A 17,336-nucleotide genomic window follows, 5' to 3' on the forward strand; every position below is an offset into this window, starting at 1 on the left:
AGGAGAAGCTGTTGGCCATTTTCTTAATGTACCTGAATGTTTTACCTGTGCTGATATGATTCATCACTGTCCTGCTAATCTCTGTGTGTTCTGAGGCTCTGATCCAATAAAGCACTTAAGGCCCTTCATGGGCTTCAATTAGTCTAGTCCTTATCAGTGTCGCTGTGATCCCTTCAACAGTTCAGGCATGTGTTGAATGTTTTTCTTGGTGAGGCCTCCCATCCTCCATTGCATGCTTGTTAAATTCTTATTTTCCTTTCTCTATACTTTCTAAAAGAAAATTTGTACAGGTCATGTTAAAATGCAGCAGCACCTTTTATGTGATAAGTCACTGATAGAGTTTTGGGGAGGGAGGGTTTGTCTCCCTTCTGCACAGATTTCTAACCATTGTTTAGCTTATCTGCTGTCTCTTACTGACCTTTTGTTCCTCTGAGAACTGCACTTGTAGCAGGTCTGATTATTAATGCTATCTCTAATCCGGTTATCATTCCTTTCCACTTCACCCAACTCCTTGCCTTGATAATGTGTGTTGAGGTTTGGAGTACTGACAGACCTCTCCCTGAAATGACAAAAAACCTTTTTATTCCTCTCTTTTTTTTTTTCTTCCTTCCTTCCTTCCTTCCTTCCTTCCTTCCTTCCTTCCTTCCTTCCTTCCTTCCTTCCTTCCTTCCTTCCTTCCTTCCTTCCTTCCTTCCTTCCTTCCTCTCAGTCTTTACTGATTTACTTCTTTATATGCCTTTTACTACCATCATGCCACCAGCACATGGGCAGCTGAGTAGATATTAGTGGTTGGATCTACAGGCAGGTGTCCCAGTTCCTCTGTGTCAGCCCTGTGCAGAGCATCTGCAAGGACTTATTGACTCTCAAAGGAAAGATGTTCTTCCTCCTGTTCAGATGGAACCTCTTGGGTTCCAGTTTGTGTCCACTGTCACTTGTCATGACACTGAGCACCACTGAATAGAATCTGGCCCCATGCTCTTACCCCTCATCCTTTAGCTATTGAGGAGTATTGAGAAGATCTCTCTGCTCTTCTCCAGGCTAAAGAGCCTCAGGGCTCTCAGGGTATCCTCCTTACAGAGGTGCTCCAGGCCCCTCAGCATCTTTGTAGCCTTCCCTGGACTCTCTAGTAGTTCCCTATCTCTCTTGAACTGGGGAATCTGGAACTGAATGCAACAATCCAGTTGTGGCCTGATTAGGGAAGAGAAGATGAGAAGTAAGGAGGTGAAACTATGATAGTTTTCCCTCTGACCTGTGACAAGCAGGGTGTTACACAATCAGTATTTTATGTCCATAGCAAATATGCGAGATCAAAACCTGCTGTAGCAGAAGGACTACAAGGACCATGTGTGTTTGAAAAACAGTAACTGTAACTCATTCTAGTGACCAGTGGCTCTGTGCCTTGCAGTGCTGGCAAACAGTTTCCAGCAGCCACACAACACATGATTTGGCCACACCGATTTCTTCACGTATAGAACATACTTTGAAGGCAGTCCAAACAATCTTGTAGCCGATGATCTCTTGGACACATTTAAGGCCATATTTTACTTGACAGGCCCAGAGTTACATTTGAGGGAGTGAATGTGAACACTGGTGAGGTTTCTGTGGTGGTATAATTTGCAGGAGGTGTTGAATCTGTTACCAGCTTACAGTGTTTAATGCTGCTAGGTTGTAATTTGATAAGCTTAACTGCAGTTCTTTATATTAGTGGCTAAGATACCAAAATGAAGTCCTTTTAGGACTGGAAACAGGGGCCAAATGCATGATTAGGGATATTAGCAGCTATTTATTGCCCATATTACTATGTTTAGAAGTTTCTTTTAAAGCTTGGTGTTCTGGAATCATCTGGATAAAGCAAAGAAAAAAGTGTATTTTGTGAACACTGCATTTGTACCTCTTGACTTCAGAAAAGGAAATCTTTGTGTTGAGACTCCCTAAGGCTGAAAATTATAAAAGTCAAGCAAGAGTAGATGTATTTCAGAAATTATATGCAGCATTGTTAGCAATTCTTCTAAGTTTAAAGGCACAGCCCTGACTGGTAATATTTTCTTTATGTAAAGGTTGATTAAGGTGTCCAGGCCCATTTTGGGCTGCTGTAGACAGCCTGTCTAAATTATGTGCAAGAACCTTTGTAGACAAAAAGAGTTGCTGCTTGTCCTTCTGTGTGGTCCCAAACCATTCTCCAGTGAAATCCTTCTTAAGAGTCTGGTTTTATGTTGTTGCTGCAAAGCTTGTAATGCTGCTATATTGCAAAGGCTGATGTTTGGAAGCATCTGAATTATGTCATTTCAATACTGAAAAGTGGAAGATGTCTCCCAAAAAGACCCAAAGATGATGTCTTTCCTCACTCTAGATTTGATCTGATCTTCCTGCAATCAGGGTGTCAGAGTACTGATGGTATCTCTGTGTGGTCTGGTGAAACAAAATGGCAAAGAATTTTGTTCTAGTCAAACAGAAATGTACATAGTTTTAAAAACAAGCACTCTCTGTAGAGTAGACTTCATAGGTCTTTAATGCTAACACTTGCAGGTCTTTGCCATGTTTTATAACTGATTGATCTGTGATTTTGTAGGACGCTGAGAAACGAACTCCTCTTCATGTTGCATCATTCCTGGGGGATGCAGACATCATCGAGCTGCTCATTCTATCAGGTAAGATGGTGTCCTTCACTGGTATTAACATGTGAATTAGCTAATTTCAAAGCTACAAGGAATACATGAGTGAGCTTTGGGCAGTGTCACCTTCTGAGTTTCATGGAGCTGGCTGTTGGTGCAGGCTTGGAAAATCTGTTTAAATTTGGTGATAGCATTAAAAATTTGCAGTGACTGAGCAGAGCTAATAAAGCAAATAGGCTTTAAGCTTATAAAATTTGTAAAGCATTTGAGCTGATGATATTTATGAATTCAGAAACATGCCCAAGCACATATTGGAAATGAAGTTTTCATCCCTGTTGGGTAAAAATTATTATGGACTAATGGAAAAGACTCTTAAGTTGTAAGTGGTATTTATATTAGAAGCATGAGTCTAAGAGTTAGAAAGATGATTTGGTGAATAGATTTGGAGAACAGAATGTACGTAAACAAGCAAGCAAACAAAATACTTTCAAACTGTTGTGGTGACAAAAGACATGATCACAATGTGTTGGAACACAGCATAAAGCAAACACCGCTTGAAAAGTACACATCAGTCAAAGCAGACTCCTGGATGTGCCTGCAGATTTCAAAGGGTGCTTTTCTAAATGGAAGAACTCTAAGGGGAAAGCTTGTGGGGGTTTGAGAATGTGGGATTGAAAGGAACCTTTTGGTATAGATGCAAGTGACCTTGCTATATGATTTGTTTCATAAATTGTTAGGCTGCTGCTTCAAATGAGTTGTGTACTGTATTTAGAAAGTTATTTCAGAACCACCAGTCCTGTGGTTGTGAGGTACCTCCTAACCTTGAATCCTTGAATAATTCAGTCCAGAAGAGATTTCTAGAGGTTACATGATTGAGCATCATCCAATTTCAAAAGCAGATCAAGCTGCTAACAGGCTGTGCAAACATCTTTCTTTGGCTACCAGCCCAACCACACCTGGAGAAGGCAGAGAATGATAATTCAGGTTGCTGTGGCTGTGTTTTCCCTCTGTACTTTTTATGATTGTCTTATTGCTTAATGTGGGGAACTCCTTGGCTGTATATCATCTTTCTCCGCTCTAACCTTGATGCCAGCAGACTGATTTAAATGAACATTCCTGTGCTGACAGGTTACGTTTGAGTGGGTTTTCAATGTGCTAAATACAAACACGATTTTCTTCACTGTGAGGGAAGACTTAATAAGCTTCATGTGTGTGTGTGTGTTCCTGCAGTACATGCTATTTCTCACATTGTGTGCACGGCGCTCTGTTGTGGTGTGAGATTGCAGGAGCAATGTCTTGTTTCAGGTTTTGAAAGTAACAGCACAGACCATATCTCCATTAATAGGAAGGTGAAGCCATTTTGCTCAGTTATGCTTCAAAGCCCAATGGCATCAAAATCCATTCTTGTTTTCTGTGTTCTTAATGAGGGAAGACTTTCTAGTGCTGTTCTGGGACACTTAGTTCCAGCATCTCACTGCCAAAACTTCATCTGTGGGCTACAGGGTTTGTCTGGTCACAGAATCACAGAACGTTAGTGGTTGGAAGGAACCTCCAGAGATCACTGAGTTCAACCTCCCTGCCAAGAGCAGGGTCACCTAGGGTAGTCTGCACAGGAATGCATCCAGGTGGGTTTTGAAAGAGAGGTTGCTCTCTGTGCAGCTTGTTCCAGTGCACTGTCACTGTAAAGAAGTTTCTTCTCGTGTTGAGGTGAAACCTTCTATGTTTAAGTTTGCACCCACTGTTCTTTGTCCTATTACTATGCACTGAAAAGATACCCCTCAGATATTTATAGTCACTGACTAGATCTGCTCTCAGTCTTCTCAAGGCTAAACAGCCCCAGGTCTCTCAGTCTCTCGTCATAGAGGAGATCAATTCAGCAACATAAAGTGCAGGTACCTTGGGGCTTTTATATATCCAAGTGAGTGTGAAAAACTTAAAATGTGGACTTCTAAAAACTGAGTCTGGGGTCTGCGGGAACCCTGGATCTTTCTCATCTAGGTCATCATGGGGCAAAATCCATCTCACATTGTGTATTCTATAGGTTTCTTGTCCTTTAATCTCTGAAGTATTGTTACTCATGATGAGCTTCAGCATTTGTATCAGGTTTGGAGGAGCAGGTTTAAGAATTACTATGAACATCTTGTTTTTATTCTGATTTCTCTGTGAATTAGGCTTCATATATGGCATGTTCCCTTTGCTTCACCTCTTCATTTAGTAAACTCTTTTAGTAGAAGGATATAATAAAAATTAATCTGATCATAACATTTAGATAAGCAGAAGAAATCTGTCTGACTTAAAGTGAGAGAGTGCATCTAGCATCAAAACCAAATATTCTCAGCATGAACAGAAGCGAGGAGGAGTAGCAACGCTCCTAGCACTGCATTTTGTACTGGGCTCAGCAGAGAAGTTAAATGAAATATGCTCATTCTGAGATTTATGGTGTGTGAACTGGTGGCAGCACTAATGAATGTAGTGTCTAATGAATAAATCTTCAGACCAGGTGGTTGGAAACAGACCAGAAATGGCTTTCTAGGTAGCCACTGAAATAGAGTGTTTGAAATTGATACAGAAGAGAGAAGTGGCTGATCCTTCAACTGGTATGAATCTGGACAGGAGAACTGTCTGGGCAAATAGAAGCTCCATTCTCATTTGTGTGGGTGCCTCTCCCCATCCTGGCCTTTGAGCTGGTGCCCAAGGGCATACATTGTCCCTTGTCCCACCAGGGAACTTGCCCTCTTGGCAGTATTTCCATGCTTTAATATTTTAGAAGGCTCTGAGCTTCTTGGCTAGAATTCTAGCTCACGTGCTTGGGTTTTGGATGCATTATTGACATCTATCCTTCATTAAATGCACAAGAACTGAGGAAAAGAGCAAACCCCAGCATACTTTGGAAGGGTTCCTGGTAAGCTCAGCCACATCCTGCTGTGCAGGCAACAGAGGAAAGGACTGTGTACCTGGACAGACACTTATAGCTTTCTGTTCTATGGCAGGCTGACGAACAGGCAGGTTAGAGAAGCAGCTCTCTGCCTGTCCTTGGGGATTTCCTAACTGCCTTCTGGATGAAAGCTTGGAGGGTGCCCCAGAAGTGTCTCCTCCCTCTTTCATAAATGGCTCTGAACTTGTGTGCTTGCACAAGCTGGGATGCCCAGTCCCTTTCCCTCACTCCAAGACCATCCTGCCAAACGTCCTGTGTCTGCCATGCCCACGGTCAATTCCTGTGTGCACACCTAGCACGGGGTTGTGTTGATCTCCTGTTGTGGGTCCCAATCCATCATCAGGTGGTGCCACTCTGTTGCATTTTATTTGTGCTGACCTTTGTTTGCATCTGTGTGTTCCTTATATTTTTCTCTGTCTCATGGCAGGAGTTGGAAAGTTGCATGTTAATAATGTCATTAATAGGTTAAAGATTAGAGTTTTCTTCCTCTGCTGGCCATCCCTGATTTCAGAGATCAAGGCAGCAGAATTTAGATTTATTATGGTTCTGGCAAATGTGTTGGATGGAAAATTGCACTTTGGTTAGGGTAATGAGATGGTAACTTTATCCCTGAAATCCAGCATCAGGTTGTTTATTTCAGCTCTCCAGAGAACAGAGGTAATTTCAGATTCATTTCCTCTTTTGGCAGAAAAATTTCAGAGTGCAAGATGGCAAAGATTCCAGAACAGCCATGTAAAAGAAGAGTGGATTACAGAAAGTTTCCTCTCTGTTGGTTTTATCTGCAACCCTAGATGTTATGTTTTGTACTTCAGCCTCACAGAGCAAATCCAGCAGCCAAACCTTTCCTTCAGACCCACAGGTCCAGCACTTCCTAGGGCAGGGGCTGAGAAAAGGCTTTTTCTGTGGAGATGGCTTGTTTTAAAATGTCATGGGGTGGATGGCTGCTATGGCTACCTGAAAGGATGTTAAGGATGTGTTTAAAGGAGCTTGTCTTTTCAAGAAAGGCTGAACTTTAAAGCCCTGGGGAAATTGATAGATGGGGCGGGAGCGCAGGTGGTGTTCTGCTCAGTTCCCTCTGTGGCAAGGGAGTTCACAGAGAGGAATAGCAGAACCTACGATATCAACAAATGGCTGAAGGGATGGTGCCAGCGGCGGCGTTTTGGGTTCTGTGACCATGGGGGAACTTTTACTGAGCCGGACCTGCTGGCTTGTGATGGGGTGCAGTTATCTAGGAAGGGCAGGAGAGTCCTGGCAATGGAGTTGGCAGGGCTCATTAGGCAGGCTTTAAACTAGGTCTGAAGGGGGTGGGTGAGGAAATTACTCTGAGAAGGAGAGAGATGGAAGGAAACTAAGGACAATTGAATCGAGAGCCCAGCTGAAGTGTATCTACACCAATGCACGCAGCTTGGGTAACAAACAGGAGGAACTGGAAGTCCTGGTCCACCAGGGTGACTACGATGTAGTTGCCATTTCAGAAACTTGGTGGGACGACAGGCATGACTGGGCTGTTATACTGGAGGGATATAACCTTTTCAGGAGAGATAGGCAAGGGAGAAGAGGAGGAGGGGTGGCCCTGTATATTAGGGAGTCACTCCATGCCATTGAGCTTGAAGTGAGGGATGAAGGGGTAGAGACCTTGTGGATTAAAATCAGAGGGAGGACTAATAAATCTGACATCCTGGTTGGAGTCTGTTACAGACCACCCAACCAGGATGAGGAAACAGATGAGATATTTTACAAACAGTTGGAGGCTGTCTCAAGATCTTCAGATCTTGTCCTTGTGGGTGACTTTAACCTGCCAGATATCTGCTGGGAACTTAATTCAGCAGAGAGGAGGCAGTCCAGGAGATTTCTGGAGTGCATGGAGGACAGCTTCATGACCCAACTGTTAAGCGAGCCTACTAAGGGTCAAGCTCAGCTTGACCTGCTGCTCTCCAACAGAGAAGGGCTGGTAGGAGATGTGATAGTGGGAGGCTGCCTGGGGTGTAGCGACCACGAGTTAGTGGAGTTTTCAATATACAGGGAGGTAGGGAGGCACTTCAACAAAACCTACACCTTGGACTTTAGGAGGGCAAACTTCAATTTGCTCAATGAACTTATTTCCAATGTCCCCTGGGCAGCAGTCCTTGAGAACAAAGGGGTCCAGGGTGGTTGGACATACTTTAAACAGGAGCTCTTGAAGGCACAGGAACCGGCAGTTCCCACGTGCCGAAAGATAAGCCGCAGGGGGAGGCGACCAGCCTGGATGAGCAAACAGCTCCTGAAGGAAGTGGGGGAGAAAAAGAGGGTGTATCGCCTCTGGAAGGAGGGGAAGGCTTCTCCTGATGTGTTTAAGGAGGTAGCCAGACTATGTAGGAGAAAAATTAGAGAGGCTAAGGCTCAGCTAGAACTTAGGCTGGCCACTTCCGTGAAGGATAACAAAAAACACTTTTATAAATTTATCAACGCTAAAAGGAAGGGCAAGAAGAGCCTCCACTGCTTACTGGACCAGGAGGGGAACACTATAACTGATGATGAAGCAAAGGCAGAGGTCCTGAATGCCTTCTTCGCCTCAGTTTTCAACAGTAAGGAGGGAGGAGTTCAGGGCAAGTGGCCTCTTGAACTGGGGGATGGGGTCGGGGAGCGGTGTGTTCCCCTGGAAATTCATGAAGAATTAGTTCAGGACCTGCTGAGTCATCTGGACACCCACAAGTCCATGGGACCAGATGGGATCCATCCCAGGGTGCTGAGAGAGCTGGCAGCTGAGCTGGCCAAGCCACTCTCCATCATTTTCCAGCAGTCCTGGCTCACCGGAGAGGTCCCAGGAGACTGGAAAATGGCCAACGTGGTCCCCATCCACAAGAAGGGTCGGATGGAGGAACCTGGGAACTACAGACCCGTCAGCTTGACCTCAGTGCCAGGAAAACTGATGGAGCAGGTTATCTTGGGGGCAATAACTGCGCACCTGAGGGATGGCAAAGAGCTCAGGTCCAGCCAGCATGGGTTTAGGAAGGGCAGATCCTGCCTCTCCAACCTGATCTCCTTCTATGATCAGGTGACCCGCTTGGTGGATGTGGGGAACCTGTGGATGTGGTCTGTCTGGACTTCAGCAAGGCCTTTGACACTGTCCCCCACAGCAAACTGCTGGCTAAGCTGTCAGCCCGCGACTTGGATGGTAACACTCTGTGCTGGGTTAGGAACTGGCTGGAGGGCTGAGCCCAGAGAGTGGTGGTGAATGGTGCCACATCCAGCTGGCGGCCAGTCACTAGTGGTGTCCCTCAGGGATCTGTGCTGGGCCCCATCCTCTTTAACATCTTCATAAATGATCTGGATGAGGGCATCGAGTCAGTCATCAGCAAGTTTGCAGATGACACCAAGCTGGGGGCAGATGTGACTGGGTTGGAGGGCAGAAGGACTCTGCAGTGGGACCTTGACCACCTGGACAGATGGGCAGAGGCCAATGGGATGGCATTCAATAGCTCGAAGTGCAGGGTGCTGCACTTTGGCCACAACAACCCCATGCAGAGATACAGGCTGGGGTCGGAGTGGCTGGAGAGCAGCCAGACAGAGAGGGATCTGGGGGTGCTGATTGATACCCGCCTGAACATGAGCCAGCAGTGTGCCCAGGTGGCCAAGAGAGCCAGTGGCATCCTGGCCTGCATCAGAAATGGTGTGGTCAGCAGGAGCAGGGAGGTCATTCTGCCCCTGTACTCTGCACTGGTTAGACCACACCTCGAGTACTGCGTTCAGTTCTGGGCCCCCCAGTTTAGGAAGGACACTGAGATGCTTGAGCGTGTCCAGAGAAGGGCGACGAGGCTGGGGAGAGGCCTTGAGCACAGCCCTACGAGGAGAGGCTGAGGGAGCTGGGGTTGTTTAGCCTGGAGAAGAGGAGGCTCAGGGGTGACCTTATTGCTGTCTACAACTACCTGAGGGGTGGTTGTGGCCAGGAGGAGGTTGCTCTCTTCTCTCAGGTGGCCAGCTCCAGAACAAGAGGACACAGCCTCAGGCTGCGCCAGGGGAAATTTCAGCTCGAGGTGAGGAGAAAGTTCTTCACTGAGAGAGTCATTGGGCACTGGAATGGGCTGCCTGGGGAGGTGGTGGAGTCGCCGTCCCTGGGGCAGTTCAAGGCAGGATTGGACGTGGCACTTGGTGCCATGGTCTAGCCTTGGGCACTGTGGTAAAGGGTTGGACTTGATGATCTGTGAGGTCTCTTCCAACCTAGGTGATACTGTGATACTGTGATACTGTGAACTGTGAAGGGCATCCTATGCACAGTTTGCATATGTCGTCAGCTCTCTTTGTCCTTACAGATGCACAGATTAATTCAGAGAATTTTGGCAGAAGACCACTGAAACATGGTTAAGGTGCTTAGTCCAAATTGAATGGATGGAGGCTGAATTTCTGTGTGACTTTGAGGAAACATTGTGGGATGGATTTGAAAATCTAAGCTTCTGATTTTTGGACACAGCTCATTTTAGCATGTTACAGAGGACTTAGTCTTTGGAGTTCGATTTCTCTGTTACTCAGTGCTTTTAAAGAGCTGTCACAGGGTGGACACTCAAATTCATGAAGTGTAGAGGACAGCTTTGAAAAGATGAGCATTGATGCTCATGTGCATCTGCTTGATTTCCTCTAAAATGGCAGATAATTTTCATCCCTGAAGCAGAGCAGTGGTGCTGATGAAGGGTTTTCATTGTCATTAACTGTTGCCTGCAAAGAGCTGCTGGGAGCCTAAAAGCTTAATTTTGGGGAAGGAAAAGGGCAGTGTGGAGGGAAACCCTTTGAAACATCTCTTCAGAAAACGTGCACCTCAGTAAACACACAACAGCAGCTCCTGTAACAAGCAACAGCTGAACTGTGCAGCTCTGCAAAAGCAGAAATCCCGAGTGTGTTCAGCTGATACATTGTGTTAGGTATGCAAGAGCAGTTTCACTTTGTCATGTATAGAGCCCCAAAGCATAGGAGAGGTAAAGGGATGTGGAACACATCAGAGGAAGAGAAGGCTGATGGCATGCTGTGTATTATTTTACTTGTACTGATCTTGTTTTGCTTCTATTATTTTCTTAAGCTGTTGTTTTGGAAGCTATTTCAGTTTCTCAAAGGAAAGTGGGCTGCTGAAAGGCGTGAAAAGCTACTGCGGAAGACGCTTTTCTAGGCTTTGTAACCATCCTGTGTTCACCAATGCCCCTGGAGTTGTTGAATAACAAGGGATATCTTTGTTATGTTTTGCTGCTCCACAGATAAGCCTTTCTGACTTGCTGCCATCTGCTAGTAAGAGTTAGTGAAACCAAAAGACATCCTAATTAAGAAAGTAAGGCAGAACCCCAAATAAGAAATACATTTCTAAATACAAAAATAGGTATTTGGTGGCAGTCATTATAATTTCATCTAGACAGTTTGCACTTCCAAGACCCCCAGCAGGCCAAATCGGGTTAAGGTAAGATGCCATGGAGTTCTGTCATCTTCCAGGTGGTAGAGGAGGTTATGTGGCTCTAGAGCTTCAGGCAGTGCAGGCAAAGGGCAGGATACCAAGACCTATCAACCATAACAGGAAAGGAAAGGAAGCTAACAGCTTCCTTGCTTTTTCATTAGAAAACTCTTTGAAACCATTGGCTTTTCCAAAGGGTGTTTTTCTAGAGTAAGGTTATACCACCAGGTACCAGGCTGAGTGAGCTGGAAGGATTGCCTCTAACTGTTGCCATAGTTATGAGAATGGCTTTCATTTTCTTGCAGCAAAAAAAAAATATCTTCAAGCTTGTGGAAATAGGAAAGAACTTGTTCTCTGATTAGTTAGCACAGTTCCCAGTAACTACTGTGATTCAGAGGCAAGCACCTTAATATTCCTGAGAAACAGCACTCGGAAAGTACTTCTGATTCAGAGTGCGATTACTAATTACAGATGTCTATATGCACTTAATTTATGGTGCAAAATAAAGCTTAAGAATCCCTTTCTTTGTGAAGCTCAGAGGCTCATCCAGCCTGTGTGCATGACAGCTGTGCTTCACTCAAATGTCTCTGCCTGTGCTAGTCTTCTCCAACTAGTTTTGCTCCCTGCAGACCTGAGAGGAATGCTATTTTCAGGTTAAGCCCTTTCTAAAGTGAGTTTCTCTAGTCCTCTTCACTAGATTTGCTTTCTAGGGTGTCGCATCAATCAATTAATATCTTTACTGTTTCTTTCAAACAACAGTGTTCTAAGCAAAGAGTTGTTTGGTTTTTTAAGTCCAGCTGTATCAGTTCATCGTTATCGGGTACATATAGACGCATGTAGGTACATACGTGTAGGTATGTAATCCCCTACAAGACACATTGCTTCTGTTGTGTCCTGTAGATAAAGCTATTCCTGATAAAATCTGACCTATCCAGTCCTTTTGTTTCCAAATCACACTTCAGCTGCTATCTCTCTAGGATCTGGGAATGCATCTGGTGCCAGGAGAGCCATGGGGAGTACCATAGACAGCTCTGCTCTTGTTACTGGATAAAAACTGGGCAAGGCTTTTCCTGTCGTACCTAAGGCATAGATGTAACTTCTCTTCTTCACTTGTAGGTGCTCGAGTTAATGCCAAGGACAACATGTGGCTGACTCCTCTCCATCGAGCAGTTGCTTCAAGAAGTGAAGTGAGTAAAATTTGATTACTCTGCTTTTGCACAGAAGCTGCACACTGGGGGAAATGGAGAGCTGTAGTAGGCAGCACTGTGATGCAAATAAAGAAAGCATTTTCTGTGTGCAGGGCCTTTGGCAGCAGTGCTGGAGGCCAGCTTTTCTAAACCACTTACAGCTTCTTTGGAGCCTTCATGTGGCTGATTTTCATCCTTTTGGAATGGGCTGAAGTGGGATGGAGTCCACAGTGTTCTACAGTGGCCACATCATCTTCAAGTGGTGAAATAAAAGAGGAACAAATCCACATGGATGTGTGCCAAAAGGGAGTGGATGTGTATGTGATCCAGCACATATTACCACATAGTTTGTTTTGGTTAATTGCATTTCAAGGCACCCATTAGGTTTTCTGTTAATGCACTTGATGCATGCATGAAGAAGGGTTAGCCCATCTTTCTTTCACTTGAGAAATTTTCTGGCATCATCACTTATGCTGCTGTCTCATAAAGGAGCAGCAGTAACTACCACAAATGCAGCTCGGGTATGGCTCTGTTTTTGACTGCACAATTTTTCTTGGCTTTCCAATTTGGACTTCCCTCTGTACTTTTATCCTCCTAGTACTTAGTTACAGTGAGCCCAGCTGCAGATAGAATTGTCTGCTGGGGATGAGAAGAGGGCTTGCAAAAGAGACAGAGGGTGGCTGTCTTCCAGAGACTGATGGACTCGGATCACCTCTGTAGCAGTCCCAGCACTTGCCAAGCCTGGAGGCAGGAATCCTGGGCTAGCTTCTGAACTCAGGCATTGTTTGGCTGCTGGCTGAGCTTCCCAGCTGCTGGCATCCACTGGAACTCTCTGAAAGGAATATCTGATGCAGTATGAATGCTGTAATGAGGCAAAACACAAAAAGCCATGTTGGAAAACAAAGGTCAGGCTGAAGCCTTAAAACACAGCCACAATCTTTCTGATGCAGGAACTGCAGTGTGCTTGGTTTCTTTTTTGGGATGCGTCAGACTATGTGATTTTTATTGTCAGTGACAGTCCTAACAGAAAATGGATGCCTTTCTGTGGGTTTGTGTCTCATCCTTAACTCTTTGTCAGCTGAAGGCCATTAGCACAATGAGAAGCTGTCTTCTATTGTGCTGGCAGCTCTGGCACCTAAAATTGAGTATACCCAGAGGGGCAGTAGTGAGTCAGGAGGGGAAGACACCAGCCTTTGGTGCCTTTTCATGGTCTGTGATGTATTTTATAAACACACATAGCTTTCTTCTCCTGGTCCTTTATTCTTTGATATTTATATGACAATTGCTACCTCTAGTCATAATTTCAAAACAAGATTTGAGCTTTGAGACTCTTTCAATGCTGCTTTCACTTTATTATGCAAGCTAGCAAATGTGAAGCTTCAACAGGAGGAAACTGGTGGTGATAGTAGTAGGCAGCAGTAGGTGAATTTGTGGTTCATACTCCTAGGAGATAAATTCATGGTCCAGAAGTTGACCAGTAGGGGATTTTGACATTCCAGATGCTTTTAGAATGATCACTTACAAGTTCTATTTTTTTATTACAAATCTTTTGCTACAAAGCTTTTGCAGGATTCAGAAGCTGCCTCCTAGCACCTTTTTTGAATTGATTAAACCCATGACTAATTTTTTGCTGAAGTCTGAAGGGTTTTACAAGTGGGCTTTGGGAATTGAAATGCTTATTTACAAATCAGCAACTCTCAGTTGTCTCTGTGCAGGGTTGTTAATGGATTTATCAGCTTTCAGCCTTGATAAAGCATAGGGATTTCACTTTGGTGACTTGGTATAGCTGGAGATGCTGGGTGCTGAGGCTTGCACTGTAGCTGTGGGTTGCATGCACAGACAGAAAATTCATTAATAAGAAGGGCTGCAGCAATACAATTAAAATTTCTCCATAAAGATTTTCACATTTTGATCCCAAATCTGATAGAGCAGCAGCTTTGCAGATATAAACAAAAAACGTGCTAATGGTATTTTTCAAAAGTCTCAGTATTTTTAGCTCAGGCTTTTCAATTCTTGGTGTTTACTTCTGAAAATTCCCCTTCAGCTATTCCTTCCTTCATCAAGAGTCAAAGTGCATGACACTTCCTGCTGACCTCGTGTCCCAGCTGGGGAGCTCTCAAGTGAATTACATTTAAATTCCTTTTGAAACAGGCCTGTAACTTTAAGACCAAAATACTGTTGAGACTTCAACAGTGCTACATCACTGTTGGTTCTGCCAAAGTGTCACTATCTGAATAGATCTGTTAGAGGACACTTTGTGGGATGGCTGTAGAAAATGAAGTCACTGAGATGGGTCGAACTAACACTATTAGTAGTGGATGTGCTGTTGATGCAGGTCACAGTTGCTCTCCTGGCCCATTCCAGACACAAAAGTGCTATTTGAGCGTTCTGTATGTATTTATTATTCATTAATAAAATTTTCTCTGGCGTTAACCAGAGAACTTTTCAGTTTATGGAAAAATGTAGGACTGGGGCTCTCCCACTTAGCTGTAAGCTGGAATTGGCAGACAAGGCTGTTTCAATGCTGCTGCGTCCCAGTGGTTCCTTTGTGTTTCATTTGTTTGTGGGAGGAAAAAAAAGGAAGAACAAAATGTAATTTTCAGAAAAACTTTTTTTTTTTTCCCTCTGACTGACTTACTGGCAGACACATGAGCAGAAGCAGAAAAGAACTGATTGTGAATTCCCCAGTGAGACTGTCTCTTGAGAGAGAACAGTGCATTTTCTCACTGGGAGACAGTCAATTTTAACCAACAAAATTAACCTTAGAAGTTGTTGTTTGACAGAATGGATGTTGCAGCGAAGACCCTTAGCCTATGCTTAGCTCTTGGGGAGGGAAGGAATGCTAATGCTAACATGGAGACACCCAGCACCAACTCTTGCCTGTGATTCCCATGGTTTTGCGAAGAAGAATTTTTTCTTTTGCATATTCTGTTTTATTTTCTTCTTTCTCCTGTTTCTGAGCAAAACTGAAAGCAGTTTGCTGTGATTTTACAGCCCTCAATGATGTGCTTTTCATTTTGCGAATAGTCTCTGTAAGGATGAGCTCAAGTAAAAGCATTCATTCCTTCAGTGAGAGCATGGTTGTCATGACTGAGGTCCTCATGGCTAATCAACCAAACATGCTGGGCTCTCAGCATAGGCAGCTTTGGACATCCTGAAATCAAACTGGGAAATGTTGGATTGTGATATAATCCAGCCATGTATTGCATCACTTGGCTGAGGGTATTGCATCAGGATAGTGGTTGGAAGGGACCCCTGGAGATCATCTAGTCACGAATCACAGAACATTAGAGGCTGAAACAGACCTCAAAAGATCATCCAGTCCAACCTCCCCTGCCAGACCAGTATCACTTCTAGCAGATTCCACAGAAATGCATCCAGACAGGTCTTGAATATCTCCAGAGAGTGAGACTCCACAACCTCCCTGGGCAGCCTGTTCCATTGTTCTTCCTCATGTTTCCATGGAACTTCCTATGCCTCAACTTCCACCCATTGCCCTTTGTCCTGTCATTGGGCATCACCAAGAAGAGCCTAGCTCCATCCTTTTGGCACTCACTCTTCACATATTAATAAACATGAATGAGGTTACCTCTCAGTCAACTCCAAACTAAAGAGCTGCAGCTCCCTTGGTCTCTCCTCTCCTTACAATGACTCCACCTACTGCCAAGCTAACAAGTCTTTCCCACCTTCCTGTTCTCTCCAAATGTCAAAAGCACACTTTCTAGTCCATTATCCAAGTTGTTAATGAAAATACTGGATAGTCCCAGACCCAGGAGGGAAAATGAAACCTCCCTCACTGCACCTTCCCTTTCAACAACAATCCAATTATCTCTAATCTCCAAGTCTTCTTTCTCATCTTGTTATACACCACTGCTGCCATACTGAAATACTCTGCTAGTTTGCTGTGAGACTACTTTATGAAACCATGTAAAAAGCCTTGACAACATCAAGATATCACAGAATACCAGCATGGTGGGGATCTCAGTCTTTCTGCCTCACAGAGATGCTCCAGGCCTCTCAGTATCTTTGTAGCCTCCTCTGGACTCTCTCCAGTAGTTCCCTCTCTCTCTCTTGAACTGGAGAACTCAGAATTGGACTCGCCAGGGCAGAGCGGACACATGTAACCTTGTTGCCATTGCAGGAAGCAGTGCAAGTACTGATTAAGCACTCAGCTGATGTCAATGCTCGGGACAAGAACTGGCAGACCCCGCTGCACGTGGCAGCTGCCAACAAGGCAGTGAAGTGTGCTGAAGTCATCATCCCCATGCTGAGCAGCGTCAACGTCTCTGACCGGGGTGGACGGACAGCGCTGCACCATGCAGCTCTCAATGGCCACATTGAGGTGGGTTGCATGACTGATCCTTAGGTTGTTTCTTTGCTGTCATCGTTCAAATTGTTGAGCTGCTGTGGCTGAGTCTAGGCTGTGCCCCTTCTCCTTGTCTCATGAATTCCAACTTGTCCCATGTCTTTCAATTACTTTCCAAACTGAGTGGCAGATTTCTTACCTGCAGAAACAAGGCAGGTAGTACCAGTGCAGAGCCAAGCTGCCAATGAGATACTTGTGCTGGCTTGGAGAGCTGGCTGTGTCACTTGCTCTTGCAAATGGAGTATCTCCTTGGCTGCGTTGAGCTTGAATGCCTGTGAAAGTAGGAGTGGCAGAATGTGAAAACTGATGGATTCTGGCTGTGTGAGATACAGTCAGACTGCTTTTCTAATTAGTTTTCTAGAAAATCATAGGACTATAGAATCATTTTGTCTGGAAAAGACCTTTAACATCATTGAGTCCAGACATAAAATGTGCTTCTGTTTTTTCTACTTACATTACACAAGGAAACCCTTCTAGTCTAAGCACTGCTTCTATATGAAAACCCTTATACTTTTGTAGGTAATGCCCCTGTTAAGGGTTTTTGTTAGTGTCTGCATGCAAGGATGATTGTTTGTCCCTTCCATACCTGAAGATCTAGAGCTAGAATGAAGACTCTTGAACTAGAACAGTAAGCTACTGTCCTTAAAAGTTGTACCATAACTAAAAGAAGGGGAATAGTAGTCCCTATAAAACAATGGAGGTGTTTGGCCTTTAAACTACTATACGAGAGGAAGAAGGTAGGTACTGCTTGAGTCCACCATCATCGTCTAAAGCTCTTTTGGGTAGAGTTTATCAGAAACATTCATTGGATACAATCTGTTATTAGCTG

The 17,336-nt window shown here is 44.5% G+C and overlaps 1 protein-coding gene across 12 annotated transcripts in view; it reads left to right on the top strand.

The window, feature by feature from the left end:
• ANKRD44 (ankyrin repeat domain 44) overlaps window positions 1-17,336 on the top strand; it is a 153,123-nt gene that overhangs the window by 74,110 nt on the left and 61,677 nt on the right. For all 12 annotated transcript variants that reach the window (XR_010305603.1, XM_064158627.1, XM_064158686.1 and 9 more), the window contains exons 3-5: window positions 2,570-2,648; window positions 12,071-12,141; window positions 16,283-16,483. Coding sequence is in view for 11 of the 12 variants with exons in the window: in XM_064158627.1 (XP_064014697.1) it covers window positions 2,570-2,648; window positions 12,071-12,141; window positions 16,283-16,483 (351 nt within the window). In the remaining variant the exon portion in view is untranslated. The remainder of the gene's footprint in view (window positions 1-2,569; window positions 2,649-12,070; window positions 12,142-16,282; window positions 16,484-17,336) is intronic.

The sequence above is a fragment of the Pogoniulus pusillus genome, chromosome 2 (assembly GCF_015220805.1).
Source record: "Pogoniulus pusillus isolate bPogPus1 chromosome 2, bPogPus1.pri, whole genome shotgun sequence".
NCBI lineage: Eukaryota > Metazoa > Chordata > Aves > Piciformes > Lybiidae > Pogoniulus > Pogoniulus pusillus.